We start from the raw sequence: 26099 nt of genomic DNA on the forward strand, positions 1-26099 counted from the left end.
TGTCTTTGTCATGCGTATGTCAAGGTTCTGCATAGAGAATCAGTACCAAAAAAAAACCAAAAAAGCAAAAACAGAATGCAAAAGAAAACAATTTGCAAGTGAAAAACACTGTCTTTTACCTCTGTTTCTGGCCCTACACAGGCGCAAAATGTCTGACACAGGCGTAGAAGTCTTGACACAGGCGCAAATTGTCTTTGACACAGGCGCAGAATGCATAACACAGGCGCAGAATGCTTGACACAGGCGCAGAATGCATAACACAGGCGCAGAATGCTTGACACAGGCGCAGAAGTTCCCAGAAAGCCTTGCATTACCCTGTTTCTTGGGTTTTTTACCTGCAAATCAACTCAAAGGCACTCAAAAGCATGGTTAAGTGGTTAGTTCACGTCGGGTTCACCAATTAATGTAGCTAGGAAATCGGAAATCATCACAAGCAAATCAAAATACTAATCTAGCTCAATCACGAAAGCACAAATGCAATGATCAATCCTAACACACTCAATAAAGACATGAAAAACAAAACATTCAAAACTAAAAACTAAGCAAACCAGATGCAGATCTGAATTTCTCCTTCATGCGGCTCCATTGTCCTTCTTTCTTCTCCAAATAGCCTTTGTTTGTGGATCTCACCTTCAAGTGCATAAACCTAATGTGAAAGCAGGATTGACATTGGCACAAGAGTACTCAAAGCGTGATTGATTCGATAGAGTAATTCAAAACAAGTGATTATTATTAGCCGAGATTGAAGAGATTCATCCAATTTATAGACAAATTGGAGAAATGATCAAATTAGCATGATTCAATTCAAATGGAAATTGTAAATCAAAAATGTCAATTATGACAAATTATGACAAATTATGCACTTTCTATGCAAAATTGATTGATTGATAATTATGACAAAATTATGACAAATTTCTATGTCAAAATTGATTGATTGTCAATTATGACAAATTATGACAAATTTCTATGTCATTCCCATGAAATTAGGAGAAAAATAGGAGAGAATTGAAATTAGGAATTAGAAAATTAGAAAATTGGAAAATAGGAATTAGGAAATTAGAAAATGAGGAAATTAGGAATTAGTGAATTAATTAATAATTTTTCATTTATTAATTAATTCACAAAGAGGGAATTTAGAAATTGATGAAAAATTAGGAAATTAGGAGAAATTAGGTAAATCAATTAATAATTTGTCTTTTATTAATTAATTCACAAAAAGAGGAATAATTAGTTAGCCAATTAAATTAAACATTTAATTGCAACACGAAGACCTAGGATAAATAAATAAATTATTTAACCTAGAGGGGAAATGACAAATAGGGTTAAATGAATAAAATCATGAAACCCTAAAAGATGAATTAGCAATGCAAGGATGACAATTAGGTCTTGATGAAAGATAATTGACTCGATCATGATTCGGATTAACAAAGGACCAATGTGATAAATGATTTGATTGATAAATGCGCCAATTGACGAGGAACAATGACTAATTGATCCAAATTGACATAGTTGAGAAGGACGACGATCGATGACAAATTGATCGCAAAATGACAAAATTGACAAGAGGACAAGGATCGATGACAAAATAGATTGCAAGACGACAAGATTGAAAATAACCACGATCGATGACAAATCGATCGCAAAATGACAAGATTGAACATGACAACGATCGATGACAAATTGATCGCAAAACGACAAGATTGAAAATGATAAGGATTGATGACAAACCGATCGCCAGATGATAAGATTGATAAGAGGACAAAACCCTAATTAGGATTGACGATGTCCAAAATGATGACAAATGAGCACGCACATTGATGCGACAGGATAAGATCGATCAAAATCATGACTGGAGAGTGTTGTCGACAAGACCAAATTTGAGAGCGAGACAACTGAAGAATGTAGAAGAATGACTTGATGCTCGCAAATGATAAAGACCAAATGCGTGACATAGGAGAAATGTTAATGCGACGCAAAAACCTAAAATAAGGCAATGCGCAAATGTTAAAGTATGATTCCACAAGCGTTGACCATTTTTAGGTGTCTACACTTCCCATTAGGACTTTCCTAGACTCAATGAGTCTATCAAGTACTTGGTTGCCAAGTCTCCTAGACTCGTTTGAGGCCACCTGCATCGAGTCTAGGTGATTCTTGGTGAGTCTTTGAACCATGGCATATATATTATATAAATTTTTTAAATTAAAACAAAATTCCCAAAGCCTGCAGGTCTCAAGTACAAAATGACAGAAAATATAGAAATATTCTGTTGTCTCTAATCAGCATCCCTAAACACAACATCAAAATCAGAGTTTGAGTAACTGCCACTATGAAAGGCTATCTCATTCTTATCCAGTGGAATCCCAAGCAATACATCATGTGCCTCATCATCAACATAGGATAGGGTGCAACTTCAAACACTAAATGAGACCCAAAGTTCTGATCTGAAATTTTATTATTTTTCCAAAATTGGAAGTAAAAATTCTTTCTCTCCCATACACGTTTACAAAAGTTGTCAAAAGGTCAGTACCTTAACAATGATAAAGCTCTCAAATATGTAGCCTCAACTTTCTAACCACTGGGCAGTTATACAAAGAGAAATAAAATAATAATATTTCAAATCATCTTAGCATTTGAGTTTAATTTGAAATGTTAATCTCGAACTTTACAAAAAAAGTGACATATTTAAATATTACTTCTCAACATAAAATTGACATGCATCATCTCCAATAATCACTTGCAAGTTTGACTCTTTCTCTACTAGGTCTGTAAGATGCTCTCTGGAGCCTGTGATGTGACGTGAAACACCACTATCTATCAACCAAGTGTCACTGTCAATTTGAACATTTCTTGGAAGAGCAAAGATGAATAGAAATCCCTCTGAGTTGTCTCTAGATTCCTTTTGTGGCGACACATCATCAATATTTGCAGTAGAAGCATGCTGCTTTGATTTTGATATGCAATCTCGAGCATAGTGACCATGCTTGTCACACTTGTAACATTGGATGTGAGAGAGATCCTTCTTCTTCTTTTGTTCTAGAACAAAATTTGATTTTCCGTCTCTATTCCTCTTGAAAGTGCCTATTTTTCCTTCTCTTCCTTTTCTTCTAGAAGCATGTGCAACAAGGACATGACTTTCTTCATTATGAGAGTTTTGCCCATTTCCTCTTGCTACCAATCTGGATTCTTCTTGAATGCAATCAGCTCGAAGACGATCAAACTTGGGCAACTTAGATCTCCCACTGATGCTTTGAATAAAAGGCTCCCAAGATTGAGGAAGGCCATTCAGTGCCAACATAACCAGATCTCTATCTTCAACTATGTCTCCAATAGTGCATAGCTGATCTCTCAATTCAGAAATCTTTATGAAGAAAGAAATGACTGGATCTCCTTTAGCTATTTTTATCTGATGGAGCTGTTGTCTCAAGGCAAGGGCTCTGCTGGTATTGTTGATCTCATACAATCCTTGTAGAGTCTCGAACATTTCTTTGGTAGTCTTCATCTTGGAGATAATTGGAACTAGGTGATCCTTCATAGAGTCTATCATGATCTTTCTATCCTTTGTGCCATTTTTCTTCCATTGAATTTTCTCTGCAACATCAGATGGCTCGGGCACATCATTTTCCACGAAATCTAGAAGATCATTCTCTTCTAAGGCAATGAGAACTCTAAATTTCCAGGAGTTGAAATTTGATGCTCCATCAAGCCTATCTTCTACCTTGACGCCATTCACCATCTTTGTTTCTTTGAGAGACTGCCTTAGATAAAGAGTTGCCTTGACTGCTTAAACAAATCTGGTTGGATCTTTACCTAAACCTGCTCTGATACCATGTTAGTTTTCAGATCAGAAATGAAAAATAAGCAGAAATACAACACATAGATAAATGAACACAACAAATTACCCTGGGAAAACCCTCCTACTTGAGGGAGAAAAACCCAGCAAAAATGATCTCTTATATATCAGATGAATAATTGCTGAACCTGCATACAAATCAGGCCCTAGACAAGGTCGAGTCTAATACAATGAATGGAGATACTTCTCCTTAAAGAGAAACACAAATGATGACATTTCTTTTAGAATTGGATCTGCTGCTAGGAGGCGAACTACTGCTGCTGAAAAATATGCGAATTGGAGTGAATGAATTGATTAATCGAATGTGAGGACTCTATCCTCTTTAAATACAAAACTAAGCAACCTCCCTTCTACGTTGGCTCTAGCAAAATATAAATATTATTATTTAAAAAATAAAGGTCGACCTGGCTTGAACAAAATATATTTAGAAGAAAATATCTCCTGCCGCTACAACACTAACACAAGCAACATAACAATATCATTCACAAGTCTTCTACAAAAGAGCCCTCAACCTCCTTGTATAACTTTTTCTAGAAGGAAATAACTAATTTGAAATATAATAATTTCTTTTTTCCCTCACAAAGCCCTTTTAGGAGAATTAATATTATTTTTCATGTGTAAAGTCCCAAGCCTAGGCGTGCAACTCAAAACACATCTTAATACCCTTCCAATGAGCTATTACACTAAGTTGTCTTTTCAATATTCCCATCATTAGACAACTTAAGTGAATTAATTAAATAATAACTCAATACTTTATCCAATTTGCAGAAAGCATCCAGATGACATAGTTATGTAATTCTGATCTTACCTAGGGATATTGGAGTCATAGGACCAGGAACCAAAGCAACTAGGTGACTTACTAAAAATAGCTTGCTCCTCTAAGAGGTTTGGAGAGTTTCCAAAATATTTTTTAAGCAAAATTGATTTGTAAGCATTTAGCTCAGTTTTCAAGTTTTCCCATAAGCTTCTCGGTGAGTTAGGGAGAACTCCAATATTCTTAGATTGCTCAAGATGTGTCTTTCAGAGAGATGTTGGCAATGAGCTTAATTGGTCTTGTTGAGCCTTGTGTTGCTTTCATAATTGATTTCCATCTTTTTGGGAGCTCTCCAAACTTCTTGAAGGAGTAGGCTATTTTTAGTAAGTCACCTAGTTACTTAAGATCATCGTTCTAAGACTTAATGATCATTTTGGAATAATCAGAATAATATAGTTACATTTTTTTGGTGCTTTATATAACTCAGGTATTATTGAGTAATTAATTAATTATTCGCTTAAGTTGCCTAATGTTGAAATATTAAAAAGGACTGCTTAGTGTAATAGTTTGTTAAAAAGGTGTTAAGTTGTATTTCAAGTTGAGTGCCTATGGAAAAGGGCCTTTTCTATATGATAAATATTATTAACATAGTGATTATGTGAGGAAAACTCTTTTGGAAGAATAACCTTGACTTAAAGAAAGCTTGATATATTATTCAGCAACAAGAATGATTACAACAGACTTGGAGAGTCTATGCCTTTATAGGAGTATCACTGACATATGGATTTGGATCAATTGTGATAGGAGAACAGAACCTGCACTTCACCCATGCAAAACTCTATATTCAAGAACCCAGTTTATAGAGGATATAATACATGAAACCACCAAATGGAAAACCGATAACATGTGAAAATACCACCCACAATTGTTTTTCCCAAATCTAGTCAAATATGATGCCCCATACCCATGAAGAGTTCAGCGTGCTAAAAATAGATGATTCCTTATGCCCGTCATAAGCTGACATAACTCATAATTGACTCATCAAATAGGATGCTCCATTTTTGACTGTATAATCTCCTTTCAAAAATGTGCTATGACATGCATCATAGACTTCCATGATTCTGGTCAAGATTCCAATGCAAGTCCCCTATAGTCATGCTCTTACGTGACATAAATTCTGTCACAACTAACTACCATAATAAAATGTCCTAAGATGCTCATATATATCATGATGACATTAGATGATCTTACAACTTCTGACATACTTTCCAAAATATTTGACATGTGGCCAAAAGTGCCATGTCAAAGTGGGATACTCATTCCCATGCCAAAACAATATAATAAATAAATACGAATAACTATTAAATACGAAACATTGGGATGCAAGGTTGAGACACCTTTCCCAACACCTTGACATGATATTTATACAATAGAAAATAGAAATGAGCTAGTGTTGGTATTTGTAAATTGCTTTTATGTTAGAACAAATTGTGCTTGTTTCTATGCTCCTCCTTTGACATCTTTAAGAATGAGAGGTAGGAGTTGGGTTCCAAATAAATCTAATGCAAGTTTGATAAATGTTGAGAATACGATGATATTCTTCTAATACCATTATTTTTGCAGGTAGATGATAAATATCAGTACTCTTGTGACAATAGGGAGAATAGAGTCCATGGATGGATTAGCTTTGATCCTATGATTGGGTTTTGGGTTATCACTCCTAGCGACGAATTCCGTAATGGAGGTCCATTGAAACAAAACTTGACATCCCATGTTGGACCTACATCACTTGCAGTAAGTCAATTGCAATGATAAAAGATACTTATTTGTTTTTTGGCATACTTTTGATTTCTGTTAATGTTTGATTAGAGATTTTTCTTTTCAAGATCTTTTACTTTCGCCTGGTTTAGCCATAACTTAGTAAAGCATGATTGATTCATTTCTACTATTATATCCTGGTAATTATCTCTTATCTCTATATCTGTTTGCTATAGAAACATTGGTGGTTATATCTGTTTTTATTTACTGTTTGACATATTCATTATTCATAGACATCTATATTGAATAAAAAGATGGTTTGTGTTTTGTGAATGTTTCTATTTGTCATATACTTGTGCAAGGGTTCTTACAATTCAATCTGAATAGCATTTAGAGATACATTACGGTTTTGAAACTTGTCTTAGTCAAATTTATGTCATACAGCTTTATAAGCATCTGGATGATGATTGTTTGAAAATACAGCTAGATTAAAACTTAGTAAATTTAATTATTAAATAGAACCTATAAACATACCTCCTGAGAGGTCTCGAGGCATGCTAACCTGATACAAAAGCTGCAGCTCACGAGAAGTGACAGGCTAGAAACCTGCTCCCCTTATTATTGTGCAGTTAATAGGGAGTGTGTAGTTAGTGGTACAGTAACTATAATTATGTTATGATAATATGGTTATTCAACTATGTATTAATTGTTTATCGGCTTTGGGTAGTTATAAGCATTAGTTGGTCGATGGTTATGTTCCTCTTGGCCATAGATGGCACACTCGCAGAGTTTCAAAAACTCGCTGAGTTTTTGAGCTCTGAGAGTTTTTCTGACTTTAACTCGCAGCAAACACTCGCGGAGTTTTTGCAGGCGAGTTTCTTTAAAAAACTCGGCTAGACTAAAAAAAGAGGCCCAAACATGTCAAAAAATTATCATTTTTTGTTTTGTAAGGTCAGTTTCATTCTCTTCATCAGAATATACACATGAAATATAACATTTAAGTATAAGTGGCATTTCAATATGTCTTTTTCCTTTCTTATACTTTATAACACCCGACGCCTTTATAAAATAATAAAACTATTTTTTGGCCTCGCGAGGCGCTACCCCTTGACCCTGCCCTGTATCGCGGCAGGGAGCGCGCAAGGGGCACTGCCCCCAAACCCCCGTCGAAAAATATAGGCGGAAACTGCGTTGATGGAAGTAGGGAAAATTTAACCTCCGAGTTTGATTAGGCTCCATATAAAAACATAATTAGCATTGAAGAAATCTTGGTATTATACATTTTAGAGTTGAATGTTCGAAACTATCAGTATGAATGATGAAATTTCAAATATTGCGCATTTGTAGATCTCCACCAAGATCTAGACCTATCTCTCTACCCCTCTTTTTCTCACCCTTAGAACTGGGAAGATCTCCACTGGGAAGAGGAAGAGGAATAGTAAATAGTTTTAGGCTTTTAGCTAGAGCTGGGAAGAGGAAGTTGTAATTGTAATTTGTAATGATGTATTTACTTTTGGTTTTACAAAAACTATTTACTATTTGCTTCCAGCCATCAACATTCCTCATGAGGATGCTATTTTGTGCACTTTGCATTTAAATATATCTAGAATCAGCTTGTTTCTTTTGTTTTATCATTTATTGACTCATTGGATGCATCTTCTCATTAAATTTTGAAAAAAAATGCATTTTTTACCAAGTTTAAGTGTGTTTTTAAGTTGTCGAGTTTTTCCGAGTTTTTCACGAGTTTTTCCCGAGTTTTTTTCCTAGGGGCTTGGCGAGTCGAGCCGAGCCGAGCCGAGTCACGAGTAGTTCAACTATGCTCTTGGCAATTGTAGGGTCCTTTAAATAGATTGTGTATTGAAAGAATTATCTACTTGGATCAACTTTGACCCTTGGAGGACCATCTCTGGTCTTCTTGTGAAATAATTTCATGTGCAAATAAAGATATACTTTAATTCTATACATAGTTGCATTGTCATCTCTATTACTAATTTATGTATTATTGTATTAGACAAAGCTGTAAAGGCCGGAAGAGACCACAATGTGGTCAAGATCAAGAGATCAGGTTATCTTTAAGAATCATTGAGCTGAGGGTATGAAGAAGGTTGAGGGGAATTGTTGAAGAAATTGAAGGATTAATAACTGAAAGTCTGAGTCCATCCAGAGTAAATGTTGGAGCGTAAGTTAGATTCATAGTTGAGAAAAGAAAAATAATCCCACAACAAGAATATACATAAAGGTAGAGAGAAAAATAGGAAGGCACTTATTGCTCCCTAACAAAGCGTATGTGGATGTTGTCAATCAAGCTGAGAAATCATTAGTACAACCACCACTAGAGGAAGGAGAGTGGGAAGGAAAATCCACAAAATCATTGTTAGAAACATATGAAAACAACATCTAATGCATCCTTCTAGGTTCCAGGTACGAAGGTTGCATCAAGGAAAAAATATGGTTGCTCCCTTAGCAATTCTGAATATGGAGGTAGAAAATTCCCAAAATTTATAGGGACTAGGTCAAAGGACCCTATATGGTCCTACAAGACTTGTGAAACAATTTGGACAACAATTGGGCAAGATGATAAAGCAATTTGGCAAGGTGTAGCGATTGACTAGTATAACTATACGAAAATCGACCAAGCCTCTTGAAATACATGAGAGAGATTAAAGAAGGCCTTTGAAGAAGGGTTTGAATTGTTTCTGGCGATAATGAAATTTTAGTAGAAATTTACAATACAAAACAATGTAAGCATGAAAATGTATGAGCTTATAATTGTAGACTTAGAGAACGATTGGTAAAATTGGAAACAAAACCAGTTGACAATCTAAAAAAGCGTTGGGTCATTGAAGGCCTACTCCTATCTTTAAGAAAAATGATGAAGATAGTATCACCCTTGGCCTATTTTGAAGCCTAGAATCGGGCAATGGATATAGAAATTGAAGATAAAATGTCCTTGTGTAGTTTAAGAAAAATAGAGGAAGATGGAAGTTTAGATGACAATAGGATAATGAATCGGGAACGATACAAGCGCTTTAGAGGGACATGCTCCAAATGATGAAAGAATTGTAGCTGAATAAAGAAATCATCAAAGAAACTAATGAACTATGGTGTATTGAGTGCAAAATTGAGGGGCACACAAAAGGTAACTGTCCTAGAAAAGATGTTTTTGTGAGATTAGCCAGATTATGGGTCATTCAATAAAGGCGTGTCCATATTTAATTTGAAGATTAGGAGTACACAAGTACTCTTTACACATTGAAAGCAATCCACTACATCGAAGTGACATAATGCATCTTTAAGTGGTGTTTATTAAAGTAATATTTGCTTATTTAATGGTCATTTAGGTTTCTTCAATTGTTTCAGATAGTTTCTATTTCTGTATTTAGTTGTCGATTGTTTTCTTTAGAAACACCGGTTTGCTATTCTCTATTTATGTAACTTCGTTTCATTAATTGATCATCCAATTACCATTACATGGTATTTGAGCGGGTCTAAATATTTGCAAATTAAATAAAAAATTGTTTTACAATTTTAAATTTTCGGGTTTTCTTTTTGTTAAAAAAAAGCCGCAAAGTTTTTTTTCTCTGCAAAGTTTTGTGGGTGGTTTTGTTTCAGCTTGTGCAGGTTTGTGTTTTCTAGTCTAGGCCGCACACTTATCTCTTTGTGAGTTTTTAAGCTCTTGTAATTCATGTTTGCAAATCATGTGAGGACTTTAGTTGCGTCTTCTCCCGTATTAAGCATTTCTCTACAAGTTGTGGCACCGTCCATGAGAATTTAGTGGTCATCATTCTTCCTCTGCAACGATTTGCGACTTGTTCTTTGTGTTGTTTTTATTTCCAGCCCACAAACTTGCTTTTGGAGCTGCATGAGAGGGTTTTGTAGGGCACAAAGGTTCTGTGCTTGTGACAAGTAGTTTTCTGTTTTTTGTGACCACATTCACCTCTTGTGGCGTGGGTTTCTGGGCCCAATTTTGGTGCTGGGTGCTACGACTCATTGTTTTCAATAAAATCATGCATTATCTGCTGTTTTCTTTTTGAAACCTAGGGTTTTAAATTTTTTTTGCTTAGATTTCCTCTGTGTCTTCTTTTTTCGCACATAAATTCTTTCTTCACCTGCGGCTAGGGTTTTTTGGATACTTTTTGCAATCATTTCTACATTGGGATTCATGCTAGTAGATGTTTTATATCTTGGGATCTGTGTTGGCAGTTTCGAACTTTCCTAATTATTTAAATTAGAAGCTTTCACCTCGTTTTCTGTGCCTTCACAAGGTTGACATTTTTTGACCTCGGCATTCATGATGTCTTCTTTGGCCAACATTATGTTGGAAAGCAATTAGAAGTTCAATGACCGCAACTACAACACATGGAAACAACGCATGTTGACAATATTTGAGTATCGGTGCCTTGACCAGATTGTTCTTGGTAAGACTGTTCGTTTTTCAACGATGGGAAAAGACTAGGACAAGTTCGATGAGTGCAATCGGGAAGCAGTGATGCTCATCAAATTATCAGTCATCGGTGATCAGCTGCCTCAAGTGTCGTCTGGCAAGACAACTGCAGAGATCTGGACTCATTTGAAGGATCTCCATGAAACCTCAGATAAAAGCCGAGCGTTCTTTTTGAAGCTCTTGTTGTTCTCCATCATGATGGATGAGAAGATGTCTTTGCAAGAGCATCTTACGAAAATAAAGGACATCCATGATTAGATGGAGGCTATTGGTCGCAAAACGGAGGAAGATATGGTGGTCATAACCTTGAAAAGCCTACCAAAATCTTATGAACATTTTTGTGATGGCCCCATCTAAACAGTCAAAAATGGTGATTCCCGTTTTAAAATAGAATTTAATAATACATAATAATACAATTAAAATATAAAATATTTATATATAACTAAATAAATGAATAAAATAATAACAAACAAGATTTAATATATAAATTTATATTTCTTAAATATTAATATTAAAATTCATATTTATCAAATAATAATAATATAGTAATAAAAATAAATGAATAATAATAAAATAAATATAAATATCCAGCGAGAACCTACATACATGGACGATATGCCAAAATTGACGACAAATAGGCTAAAGTATCGATGACACTCATGAACACCGATTTGTAAAATATTTATTGATGGTATACACCTAGATTTGTTATCTATCATCAGCAAGACAATGAGATCAAAGGATTCAAGAAATATCTAGCTCTAGTCGATGTTTATTAAAAAATCGTGGAAACCCATCCTTCTGTGAAAGGGCATATAGACGTCTGCTACGACGATAAGGGATTAATATACATCGCCGCTAAGGATACAACACTTTATAGTTATAAGCTAACATACATTTATCTATTGTAAAAGGATTTTGCAATCAAACCTAATACTACGGAATAATTATGAAAGAACGAATTTAACCACTTATTTTGTTATCAACATAATCGATTAACCAAACAAAGGATGTGATTAAGTTAGATCTTTGTTTGGAAGAGAGATGTCTTTTCTATATCCAAATGTTGCAAGCCTTTCACCAAGCAAGATATAACTAGTCAAATCGTAGACATCAGAAAGGGAGGTTATATACAATAATATTTTTAATCATAGCTATGGTGCTTTCTTCATGGCTTCCAACAATGTAGGTGGGTCGAATGCTTTAACCCAACCTCTCAAAGGCTCCAATAATCCCTCCATGAAAAGTATGACCAACCTCCTTTCTGAAATGCTAGGCACCATCTCCGCAAGCCTCTAAAATTCTCCAATCTATGTCTCCAAACTACCAATCTATTTCAACTGTGCCAACTCCCTGAAGTACATCTATGGATCCTTGCGATCGAATCTCTCTGTCAACCTGTCAGTGAACTCTGCATAGGTGGTGATGTGATTGTGACCCAGCATGACTAATCCATGATACCACCATTCATGAGCAACACCCTCCAAATGCAATGTGGCGAACCTGATACCATCCTTTTCAGGCATCGGTCTTAGTGACAAATAGTTATCTAACTTCTGCACCCAAGCTCTTGCTACACTTTTGTCACTACCATCAAAATATGGTATGGTAATCTTCCCAAGAGTGTGCTGGTAGTCAATTCGCACTAGAGTGTGGCAATCATTCCTTCCTCCGTTTCTCCTATTCCTCCGATTCATGAATTGATCGAAAGACCACATGTCTCTCAAGTCGGGAGGCAAGGTAGTATACTCCAAATATGCTTGTCGAGCTTCATCTGCATAAGGTATAGGGGAAGCAACCTGCGGTTGTTCTTCACGTGGAGTGAAGGTGGGAAAAAGTGGTCTCGTGACTGATCCTCTAGTGTAGGCATCACGCTGATTGGTAGACCTATTTCTTCCTTCCACTTCATTGCGGCTACCACTTCCACTGTCTTCCCCTGAATTACTTGTTCGATTTTGTTCAGGTTGCTGATGTATTTGATCCATTTTCCCTAGCAACCGGGACATCATGTCGATCATGGTGTCGAACTTTCATTCCATTCTTCAATCTTTATCCTCCTCTGCCATATTAGGAGCGGCCTTGTCTTTTTCTTTCTCTCTCAATGCCTTTGAAAAAGTGTCAACTTCAGCTTCTTGTGGAATATTGTATTGCTGCCTTTGTTGTTCCCTGTTGTAGTACCTTATTTCTCTTTCACTCATCAATCACAGGATTGCAGGATCTTAGCTTTGATACCACTGAAATATCCACTGTCCTAATTATGATTGAAAACAAGGAATATTTGCTGTCCAAGTTGCGTGTTATGCAGTTCTGAAGTCTGTGTGTTATGCTGACAGAGTTTTCAGATTATAATGAAGACCAATAAACATGAATATCTTACGAATAATCAGCTCCTATATGACTCCTTTTACTTATAATTAACTTGAGATGCATATATAACTATCACATGTTGGTATATGTTAAACTAGGCCCAAAATCATAAGCTAACAGCAAACTGACATTATGACAAACAATTGTGATACACTCTCAGACACGCATGATGTATGAATGCAACCTTATATTCTTTCTTTCATTCAAAAAAATGGTTTCAACCAGTCCTTACACTGATGCTTATAGAGATCCAAAACTCAACCAATTATTGACTCATAAATTTCCGAGTACATAGGCAGCCATGACCCCATACATAGATATTATTAAATATACACTGAAACAACACCAAATTGAACCTGGTTTAGATGCCTTGATGCAAGGATGAAGAAGCAAGCTATATTCGGTGATAGGGAGTCTCCAAAGAATGATTTCGACCTCCTTAGCAAATCGCCCTGCTGCTGCATTTAGGGTCTGAGGTATCAATGATTGACAGCTGAATGTACTCCAAAGCTTCACCAAAATGATCACCCTTATTGCTTGAGGGAAGCGCTACCCTTAATGTAGAGTTTTGATGCCAAATCGAAAGGATATGAGCAAAATCAATGGTTTATGACAGGCTGGTTTGATTTTGATTCAGACTGATAGAAGCTTGTTTCCTCCACAAAACCTTCTCAAATTTGTCACAAGATGAATTGCCTTTGTCCTTCAATAATATCGCTATCCTCCCATTTGGTATATGATGCTCCAATGATGTAGAATGAGCCAAATCGTGGATTCTTATATATCTGATGCGAATTGTCTCAGACCTCAAATGGCTGCTGAACTTCTCCAAATACCTCTACAAATTACTGCCGAACTCCTCCAATTACCTCTACAAATTATCGCCTTATGCTTCCAATGATGAATAACCCCTGCAAGTGGCCCTTGAATGCTCTAATGAACAGTTATGTGCAGATCGATGGAGTAGAGGGTGAAGTCGATTAGATATCAGACCTGCAAATAGACCAATCTTTATGCAATTCGACCTCCAACCATCCTGCAACAATATCGCCTATAAGCCTCAAGGAAAGTAGATGCAAAAGGGGCACTCAATCTGAAACATCTGAAGACGCCATGTTTATCCCATCCACCATGAAAGGTACAACAAACTCATTAAGCACAATTAGGAAGATTGAGGTGTCTCCCTCACTCAAAAGCAACCCTTCGGAAGATCTCTCACTTCCTCAGTTATGCCAACCATCGGGAGTTTTCATTCCCAAATGATTATCTGCAAAAAACCCTTCGACTCCACAAGTCTATACAAGAAGAGATACTCAACAATTGATGCCCAACAATGAATCACCTCCCTCTATTTATTTCTTTCTTATCCAATCATATGATTCCTTCTAGAAGATCTCTTCTTATCGGGTAGGTACGCTTTATTATTATTTTATTACACATATTAACTTAATAGCACTTTATAAAATATTATTATATTATAATCAAAGTGCACACGTCTTGCAATACGTGTAATCTCCTTATTTCGCCATAAAACCCAATAGACATGAAATGTGAAGCCGTGAATCACTGCAACTCGACCCCCTAATCAATCTTCTTGGCCTACAAGGGTCGGAAGATAGGCCAATCCCATGAAAATCTGAGGACTAATGAGAATGGGACATTACACATTGATCAGTATTTGATTTGCAAGTGATTTATTAAATATTAATACTTTATCCTAAAGTTTAATATTTAATTATTATGATGGTCGACTTAGGAAAGGGAAAGCATATTTTATTCAAAATTTTTTATTTAATTCTCCTAAATCAAGTGCCAAGAATGAAAAGTGTTTTAAGTTATATTGTTTTTTATATGTTGCAAATTGTGGACCAAGGAAAAGTTCGAACTTGGAGCCTAGAGGAAGGGGTCTTTTATCTTGGATGCCATATGATTGGAAAATGAAATGAAATGCAACACCAAATGTGGGTGTAATGTAATGGCATTTGGTTTGGGCACATTTTGAGAGCATTTGAATTTGAATTTGGCCAGGCCAAAGTTATAAATAAGAGCCTTGGGCTCTCATTTTGGTTTCCATGAAGAAATTATAACGAAGTGTTGCCGAAATTTGGAATGAAGCGTTTAGGGAATGCATACCACCTAGCTGCCGCTTGATTTCTTGCTTGCAATACAACAACTAGTCGAGCTTTTGACCTCTCTTCATTCAGAGGAGTGGATTGGAGAACAATGTTGCAGATTCAAGTGTCAATTTCAGATGTTTGGAGTGTTTTTTGAGAGTTTATGCTACTGGTTTGTGTGTGTGCTGAAGTAGAAATCTGTTCATGGGTCTTGGTGTGTTGGCCAAATCATTCTGGGTATTGGCTCTGATTATTTCTACCCCCTAGGCGATGGAGTCTACCAATTTGCAGATCTTATTTTGGACCATGGAATTTAATAATGTAAATCGTACTATCTTGCTGGGCCGTACCACTACTTGTCTGCCTTGGGGGGTTGCGTGCTGAAGGTTTTTGGCATCTATGTTGCAGGTTTGGGGTTTTAGTCTTGTCGCTTGTGTTATGTCTTTCATTTGCTTCTATTCTTGTTTCATTCAGTGGTGTTTTGGGCGAGTTATGAGCATTTTAGTGATTTAGGTAGTGGCTGTTTTTTGCATGTTATGTGTACTGCAAATTACTTATCAGAATAGGAGTCAGTGGTGTGTTATTTCTCAATGGGTGTGTTTGAGTTTGTTAAGTGTGTTTAGCTTGGAAGTATTCATTTGTAGTGGACAATATCTTCTCTCTATTCTAAGATTCATATCTCATCATTGTAAGGCTGGATAGTAGTACTATCACCCATTTCTGGATTGTAAAGCAAATCTCGGTGGAAAGTGGTAGAGGCTGGATTGCCGCCTACATTTGGATTTAGTAATATTGTCCTTGTGCAGTCCTCCTGCTGCACAAGCGGTAGAGTGATTGTTGTTTTTCATTCCTAGTCCTCCCACTCCATAAGTGGTTGAGTGATCTATTTCCTTGTTGTAATAATCGTCCTCCTGCTGAAAAGTGGTTGAGTGATTGCTATTTTTAGTTTCTTGGTTTGTCCTTGGTTGGTTTACCACCAAGTGATTTTTCAATGTTTTTAGTATCCCGCTGTATAAGCAGAAGTGGCTGGCTTGCCACCCAAACATTGTAATAACTTCCAGTGATTTGAAGCTAACGATCCCCTCAACACCGTATGCTCTCACCTTCCCATGTTAGGCACTTGGTGATCAGAAAGTGGAAGGGTTGCATTTTGAGTATTATTATATTTTCATTTGCTAACCCTAACGGGTTCTTGTTGTGTTGTAAATTGGAAATTATCAAAAAATGATTGTGGGGATATTACATAGTTTCCCACCCTATTCTGGAACTGTAATGGACCTTTGTTGTACCTGCCTCGCCTTCTTGATAATTAGGGCCTGATCTATCCATTGAAGGTTGGATTTAGGGCCACAAAAGGATTTACGGTTTCTTGCAACATTTAGATATTTCATTTTATATGTCGGCAGTAATATTAGATCAGTGGCATAATTATTGCAGCACAAAATACATATGCGACCCTGTTGGCATTGTGTTGTCATTGATGTCAATCGGTATGGGATGACCACCAGTAGTAGAGATGTATGTGCGACACTGCTATGAAGAAGTACAAGATGAGATATCTTGCATATCACCTTGTGTTGCAGAACACCAGTAATGGTAAGGAAGATGACCTCAGGAGTCATCAATGCAACAAGTTAGTGCTTGACTTGTGTGATGAGATAGAAAGGTGTTTGAGTGGTTGTTTGTGATGAAGAGGCAAAATATTACTTGAATCACATCAACACTGATAGAGGAAGAATGGCCTAACTGATGTTACAGTCTAGAGATGATTGATGACTTGTGTCATCAAGAGGTTTTACTAGTATGAGTGTCCACTGGTAATATGGACAAGGTGCAGATAAAGAAGACTTCCTACATTGTGGGAATGTGCATGATTTGAATGGACATATCTGATGACCGGTCAAGGAGTTCCATCGATAGTTTAAGCAGAAAACAGACATGATAAGGTAACGGTAGAATGGTTGAGACCGGAAGGGTTAGCAAACCGGCAAAAGTAAGGAACCAATATGGTGGTTGATCGGTGATCCTACCTGGACCAACTCGGAGTGCCAAGCTAGTAGTTGATCGACATGGATGCCACATGGGATCAAGGTGGCAAGCTCGCAGAGGTTGGTGAAGTGCCATGTGGGGTCAGGTATCTTGACTGGTGTGCACTGACAGTGGATCTAGTGATTTGTGGATTGGGTCAGAAGCGTGTGGCTCGAGAAAGAATGAACAAACAGAGAAGAATCAGGGAGTTGTTGGCGCCTGAATCAAAGCAAGAAGATCAGGCTGATAGAAGAGCTCGAGATGGAAACAACAGAGGCATTAATGGTGATTGACCAAGATGTATGCTGACAGATTGTTTGCAGGCTGCTGAAGATGGAAGGTGTGCTCTGAAAAGCGCATTGATGGCGGATTTGTGCAGGTGAATGTCAGGAAGATCAGATCGAGCAAGATCTAATTGGATTTGGTCGGTCTCGAGGATTGTGAGGAAACCCTAACCGCCCAGTTTTTGAATTGATTTTTTGGTGGGAAGTCTGGGCTATAAGTATGAAGGCCAAAGAGATTGTTTGCTGCTGCTGAATAGAAGATTATTGTGCTACTGCAAAGTGGGATACTTCTGCAAGTAAGAGCAAATCAGCCAAGTGCTCAACGAGCATTTGAGAAGTGAATGAGAGTGAGGGTGAACCAGGATAAAAATGAAGTGTTCAACTGGTAGTAGGGCAGAGCCGGTAGTGGTTATACCGACAGAGAAGAAGAGAAGAGAGTCGCAGAGAAGGAGGATAGAGAACCGACAGAGTATAGTACCGGTAAAGTACAGAGAGTTTATGGAGGAGATCCAGCAGAGAAGGAGAAGGTGAAGAGCAGTAGAGAAGTGAGTCAGTGAAGCAGAGAAGGAATCTCATCGACAAAGCAAGATATATGTAATTGTTGCAAGATTCACTTGTAACGAGATAACTACTTTTGTAAATGAAGTTTACATTGTGAACACTGAGTTGTAGCTTGGTGCAGGGGTTGTAGCTCCTTGGGTTGGTGCCCTAAAGACAGGGGTTGGTGCTCCTTTGGGTTGTAGCCCATAAATCAGTCAGGGTTTGTATCTCCTTGGGTTGGTGCCCTAAAATCAGGGGTTGGTGCTCCTTGGGTTGGTGCCCTAAACTTTGTAACTGTGTTTTCATTGTGAGGCTGGATTGGAGTAGTAGACTCCAACAACATTGCTCATCGAGGTTTTTCCCATCTTGGGTTTTCCTCGCACATCCTGGTGTTATGTGATGTTCCCTTGTGTGTGTGTGCATTTGAGTTAGTCTCCTCACTAACCGGTAAGTTTGCATTGTGCTTGATCCATAAACCGGTATGCTCACAAAGGATAGCTAAAGAGAAAAGTTTTGAGAACCACTGATTCACCCCCTCCCCCTCTCAATGGTGCATTGTGTCTAACAAACCCATTCTAGATTTTGAGGATTTTCCAGGTTAGCTGGGCTACCCATCCAGATCCATCCCATCTCTTAGATCTAATAGGGCCACCTGAGGATGGGCCCAACATACCCCTGGCTTGCACTCATTATCTTGAATGTACTAACAAACAGAGGATATCAGGAAGATAATAAATGCATACAGAAAACATAGATTCATGACTATATTACTTGGCTAACATTTATCCATTATATATAAATTTGTAGGGATTAATTCATTATATTTGTGCCTAGTTGCAGAAACGTGACTATCATTAATTAGTATTCTTTTTCTTTACTTATTAGTTGTGTCTAAGAATGAATGAATTATTGTTATTCTTCTATTTGTCACTAAAGTGTATTTTAATGCAGCATACTAAACCTGATATTGCAGGTTACCTATCTAGTGTGAAGATTAAGTTCATTTTACCCTTTTGTACATTATAGATGTGCTTAGTTCATTTGGCAAGACATTTTTAGGCATGGAACCGATTTAGCAATTAATTTGGGTCACGAGTTAAATTATATTAATTACTATTATATGAGGAATGAAAGCAGATTTAATACAACTTGCACAAAGACATACTTCATCATTTCGACATTTAAGCGGATTGGCCTGGGGACGTACCAACCTGCTGGCGATGGGAAGGGATGCTTACTAGGCGCTGGTTCTTCATCGTTGGGAAGAACCAGCAACTAGCCCTTTCATATCGCCTGCTGACTGATGCGTTCCCAAAGCAGTCCTCATGGTTGTCTAGGCATCATAAATTATGAAAACTGAAATAAACTACGTTACCCCAAGTTTCCGGGACGGGGGGACGAGTTTCTTGGATGGCAATTTTTTTTGCCAAATTTGGGGATGGGGGGGGATGGCAAAGGGGATGGCTATATAAAATATAGGGAAAATTTAAAATATATAGGAAAATTCTAAATGTTCATATGAAAACATGGATAAAGCATGCATCTATACATTATATTCATATGAAAACATGGATATAGCATGTGTATGATACTATGAAAACATTTTAGAATGCAAGCATCGAACATACAACATTATCAATAGACTCAATACTCAATATGCACTCATAATTCAGAATTTCAATTCATTCACATTGTCAATATGCATATCATAATAGATATTAAAGAAATAACATACAAAATGCCCAAAGGCCACACTGCTGCCATATTGTTTCATTGTCAATTGCGATATGGAAATCAAAATAGTACTAAGTAAATACTAAAAAGCAAAGTATAATATTTATTATTTAATATTTTATTATTTAATTTATTTTCTATTTATAAATTTTAAAATTTATAATATGAATTAATTTAAAATTATAAATATTTGATATGAATTAATAAATTTAATGTTGCCTTTTAATTTTTGATAGAGGGCCCATGTTAGAAAAATAATAAAATATAGATAGTCATATTTTGATTTCATAACTATTCAAATTCAATAATAAAAAAATTGATAGTCGTTTTTTAAATTTTTTCAATATAGAGGGCCCATATTAGAAAAGTTAAAAAAAAATTGAAAATACGACTTTTTTTTTTTAATATTTTTCCCTAGCTCTAGATGTGGGGGACGTCTAGCCGTCCCCAATGCGTCCCCAGTCGTCCCCCTGTTTCGGGGACGTCCCCTCAAAATTCTGACAATTTGGGGACGGGGGGGGGACGTCCCCTGGCCGTCCCCAAGTCCCCGAAACGTCCCCGGGACTGGGACGGGGATTTTTAGGTAGGGGCGCGTCCCCGGGTTTCGTAGGAAATAAATATTATTATTGAGTAACGAAGTTACTTGTTGGATGCTTCTCCTTGCCCTTCTCTCCTTGTCACCTCCTCTCCCGTGTTTCCTTGGGGTGCGGGTTTATACCTCTTTGAAACCACGCGATTCCCCTTGAAACATGGTGTCTATTCCGGAGGTGGCTTGGGAATGGACGCGTCCTTTCATTACTCCCACTAGTTAAGATAAAACGTATTTGAAGTGGTAAAAAAAATTTATGTATTGAAAATATATATATTTATGTACATGTATTGTTTAATGTTTCTAATCATTGCTTGTTGTCTACACGGGAATATGATAGTCCTCCCCCCTTACATTGCTTGTCCTCAAGCGATGTGGAGATTTGGGTGGTTGAAGATCTCTTCACCCTCCGAGGTTGCATCCTCCTTCGACAACCCTTTCCATAAGATCAAGTATTCTACAATGTTTTTACTCTTTATTCTCCTTTCTCTTACGTCTAAAAGGGCTTCTGGCTCCAGTGTTAATTTTCCCTCATCATCTAACGGAGGTAACTCCTTGCATGGGGATATCTGCTGCCCTAATGCTCTTTTTAATCTAGACACATGGAATACATTGTGGATGCGGCTGCATGGAGGAAGCTCAAGTTCATATGCTACCTCTCCTACCTTCCTTGATATTGGGTAGGGTCTGTAGAACCGTGGCTTCAGCTTCTCTGCTTCACTAGATTTCAGTGAAGACTGCTTGTAAGGCTGCAACCGTAGGAAGACTAAGTCTCCTATCTCAAATGATCTTTCAATACGATTACGATCAGTGTATATCTTTTGCTGATTTTGGGCTTGATGTATGTGATCTTTTAGAGCCCTTAGGATGTCCATGCTTTCTAGAATAAAATCCCTGGCTCGTGGTACTTGACTTTCTGGAGTAATTAGTGATCCAAAAGAGGTGGGTTCATAAACCATAAAGTGCTTTGAATGGGCTCATTTGGATCGACATATGATGTGTAGTGTTATAACAGTATTCTCCTAAATGTAACCATTTGATCCAAGCTTTCTGCTGCCCAGTGACATAATTTCTTAGATATCCTTCAATCCATTTGTTGACGATTTCAGTTTGTCCATCGATTTGGGGATGATAGCTAGTACTCGGAGTGAGACTAGTCCCTACCATCCTGAAGATTTCTTGCCAAAATTGCCCCATAAACCGGCTGTCTCGATCACTTATGATATTTTGGGGAGGCCCATGAAGTTTGAAGACTCCCTTAAAAAACACTTTTTCTACTTGAGATGCTTTGAATTTGTTTGTTATAGCAAAGAAGTGTGCATATTTGGTGAGACGGTCCACAACCACATATATACAATCTTTTCCTTCGGCCTTGGGTAGGCCGGTGATAAAATCCATCGAAATCCTTTCCCACTTCTGTTCGGGAATGGGCAAAGGCTGTAGCAACCCGGCTGGGTGGTTGAGTTTTGCTTTGTTCTTCTGGCACTGTGTACATTCTTGTACGTATTTTTGGACTTCCTTCTTAAGTCGTTTCCAAGAATACCATTCTCTGATTTGTTTATATGTCTTATAGAACCTTGGGTGTCCTGCCAATGGATTATCATGGTACTCTTTAACTATTACTTTCTTGAGTTTAGAGTTGGGCACCAAGTACAACCTGTCCTTATATAGGATAAGCTCCTCCCCAACTTTTTATTCTGCATGACTTGATGGGTCCCTCAAGATCTCGCTAGCAAAAGGGTCATTGGCGTATTCTGCCAAAAGATCATATTTCCAATCAGCATTTATAGAAGTTATGGTATTTATTTGTGGCTTCCTTGATAAGGCATCTGCTACCACATTGGTTGTTCCTTTAACGTATTCAATATCAAAGTCATAAGCTTGTATCCTACTGACCCATTTTTGTTGCCTATCATTTAGATCCCTTTGGTTTAAAAAGAATCTTAGGCTGTTATGATCTGTCTTTACATGGAATTTGGTGCAAACCAGGTATTGGCAGAATTTGGCTAGGGTATGCATGATGGCTAACATCTCTTTATCATAGACAGGGTAATGCTTTTCTGTTTCTACCAGCTTACGGCTTTCGAAGGCTATGGGGTGTTTGTTTTGCATGAGGACAACTCCAATCCCTTCTCCGGAGGCATCACATTGTAGGTCAAAAGGAAGGGAAAAATCAGGGATAGCTAGGACGGGGCATGAGCTCATAGCTTCCTTTAGACTTTCAAAAGATCTTTGGGCTGCTTTGCTCCAAGCGAAAGCCCCTTTCTTAGTTAGATCGGTGAGAGGGGCTGCCACTTTAGAGAAACCCCGTACAAAACTTTTGTAGTAACTGCATAACCCCAAGAACCCCTTAATTGTGTGAGGGACTTAGGTCTAGGCCATTCTCTGATAGTGGCTATCTTCTCATCCACGCTAACCCCCTCTGCATTAATCTTATGCCCTACATATAGGATTTCCTCCATTCCAAACTCGCATTTGGATGCCTTAGCTTAAAGTGACTCTTGCTCTAGGATCTTCAATGTGTCCTCAATGTGTTTGAGGTGCTCCTTCCAAGTTTTGTTGTAGATCAAAATGTCGTAAAAAAAAACTAGTAGAAATTGCCTTAGTTGCTTGCGGAAAGTATGATTCATACATGACTGAAATGTTGCTGGTGCATTGGTTAGACCTTAAGGTAGAACCAAGAATTCAAAATGTCCACAGTGACACCGAAAAGCTGTTTTGTGGATGTCCTCTTCCCTCATCCTGATTTGATGATATCCTGATCGAAGGTCAATATGGGAGAAATGTCTGGCTCCGTGTAGTTCATCAATCAACTCATCTATCCTTGGGATTGGGTACCTATTTTTGATGGTTTTCATATTTAGTGCTCTGTAGTCAATACACATTCTTAGAGTGCCATCTTTCTTTTTAACAAGTACCACCGATGATGCGAAAGGGCTGGAACTAGGTTGGATGTGTCCCATAGCAAGTAGTTCCTTAATGGTTTTCTCAATTTCTTCCTTATATTTGTGAGGGTGGCGATAAGGAGTAGTGATGATTGGTTTTGCCCACTCTTCCAATTCTATAGTGTGTTCAAGCCCCCGTTTGGGAGGCAAACCTTGGGGAATTTCCCCAAACACCCCTTTATATTTCTCCATGATGGGTTTGATGTCCATATGCATGGATTTCTCATGAGTATTTCTCTTATCTAGTAGCATGCATTGGGCCACCCATTCTCCTCGTCCTTTTCTAAAAATTTGCTCCAATTTCTTACAAGAAACCACTTTAGGGCTACCATCAGGTAAGCCCTTGAGAGTAACTTCCTTCCCTTTATGCTGAAATTTGATTATTTGGTTTGGGAGATCAAACATGAAACATCCCAGTGAATAAATCCATGGAGTCCCCAATATGATATCTGTGTCCAATGGTAACACGTAGAGATCTTCCCTTACCGGATGGCGACCTATTATGAATTCCAACTTAGGTACCAACTTAGTGGATTGGACCCTTGTCCCTGTGGCTGTTGCTTCTTCGAACCCCTTAAAAATCTGTGTGGGTAATTTATGTTGCTTGACAACCCTTTCATCGATGAAGTTATTGGAGGCTCCACTGTCCACAAGTGTGACTACTTTCTTCCCTTTAAATGAACTCTTGATTCTAAACAGGTTGTGTTTAGCATTATGGGTGATAGTGGCAACTATGGCCTGATCTTCCTCCCCCAGTCTCATCCTTTTGCTAGGTGGCTCTTCTTCATCCTCATCTGGTGAGGCTTCTATTCTGTGAGCCCGACCTTGACATTTATGGCTCCTTCCTTCATAGGGTTTTAGGCATGTGAAACAAAGTCCCTTCTTTTTAAGGTCCTCCAAGGCTGAACACATATGTCCCTTTTCTCTCTTTCCCTTGGAATAGGTGCAAGACCTTACAATCCCTTCTTGATTGTGTTTACTGTCCTTGGGTGGAGGTTTGGAGGACTTGCCAAAGGGCTTGGTCTTGTCCTTGGGTGGGCTTTCTTCAAATTTCATAGCTTTTTGTATAGCCTCATCTAATGTTTGGGGTTCATGGGCACTTACTGTGCTTTTGATTGATCCCCTTAGGCCTTCTATGAATAGGTAAGTAAGCCTTTTTTGTGTTAGACCCGGTACCATCACTGCTAATTTATGGAATTCTGTGGCATAGTTTTCAACAGTCCCCTGCTGCCTTAGTTGGGTGAGCTCTCGAAAGTACCACTCAGGATGCTTTTGGTCAAATCTTTTTATGAGCTTTTGGGTAAACTCCTCATATGTGTTTATAAGTTGATGTCCTTGAGTGATGAGGCCATGGTGCCACCACTCATGGGCAACTCCGGATAGATGAAGTATAGCAAATTTAATGGCATTGGATTGAGTCATGGGGTTGAGGGATAAATAGGTATCCAATTTTTGGACCCATGACCTAGCCAATACCTTTCCTTCCCCATCATAGTTGGGGATAACCACCTCACTGAGCTTGTTTTGAAGCTCTTTGTGGGATGGAGGATGTCTTTCGTTACGACCAAATGTCTTTAGTTTGGCATCACAATAGTCTTTGAAGGTTACAAGATCTCATAGTTCGGGATCCAACCCGCGGTAGTCTGCAAGGATTTGGTCTACATTTCTCATGGGTCTGTCATGGTTATCATCACTTATTGGCGCTTCCTCAGGTAGGAATGAAGGTCGAGTGGGCCTTGAGTTGGTGTCCTTTGACGGGGTGGGGTGGTGGTTTTCAGAATGATTGGATTGGGCTTCTTTGGTGTTATGGTTGCTTATGTTTTGGAGGGCCTTAAGGACTAGTTGGTTGTTCCTCTCATTTTGTTCAATGAAGGCCTGCATGGTTCTTTCAGTTTGTTCCCTCAGTGCTTGAGCGGTTTGCTCCATGAAGGCCCTAAGTTCATTACTAGCTTGTTCACTCATGTTGTTGGCTCCTTTTTTCCTCTCTTTCTAAGGCCCTACGGGATCTTTGGCTTTGTTGCATCAACTATTTCCACAGGGTGGCAGGAAGTAGGCTCTGATACCACTGTAATGAACCTTTGATGTACCTGCCTTGCCTTCCTGATAATTAGGGCCTGATCTATCCACCGAAGGTTGGATTTAGGGCCACAAAAGGATTTACAGTTTCTTGCAACATTTAGATATTTCATTTTATATGTTAGCAGTAATATTAGATCAGTGGCATATTTATTACAGCACAAAATACATACACGACCCATTCTAGATTTTGAGGATTTTCCAGGTTGGCTGGGCTACCCATCCAGACCCATTCCGTCTCTTAGGGCTAATAGGGCCACCTGAGGATGGGCCCAGCATACCCCTGGCTTGCACTAACAAACAGAGGATATCAGGAAGATAATAAATGCATACAGAAAACATAGATTCATGACTATATTACTTGGTTAACATTTATCCATTATATATAAATTTGTAGGGATTAATTCATTATATTTGTGCCTAGTTGCAGAAACATGACTATCATTAATTAGTATTCCTTTTCTTTACTTATTAGTTGTGTCTGAGAATGAATGAATTATTTTTATTCTTCTATCTGTCACTAAAGTGTATTTTAATGCTGCATACTAAATCTAATATTGCAGGTTACCTATCTAGCGTGAAGATTAAGTTCATTTTACCCTTTTGTACATTATAG

The 26099-nt window shown here is 37.9% G+C and overlaps 1 protein-coding gene across 1 annotated transcript in view; it reads left to right on the plus strand.

Moving 5' to 3' along the window:
• The window catches only part of LOC131051138 (uncharacterized), a 238615-nt gene that overhangs the window by 63383 nt on the left and 149133 nt on the right, over positions 1–26099 (plus strand). The window contains exon 6 of the mRNA XM_057985520.2: positions 6228–6398. Coding sequence (XP_057841503.2) covers positions 6228–6398 — 171 coding nt within the window. The remainder of the gene's footprint in view (positions 1–6227; positions 6399–26099) is intronic.

Source organism: Cryptomeria japonica, chromosome 3 (assembly GCF_030272615.1).
Source record: "Cryptomeria japonica chromosome 3, Sugi_1.0, whole genome shotgun sequence".
NCBI lineage: Eukaryota > Viridiplantae > Streptophyta > Pinopsida > Cupressales > Cupressaceae > Cryptomeria > Cryptomeria japonica.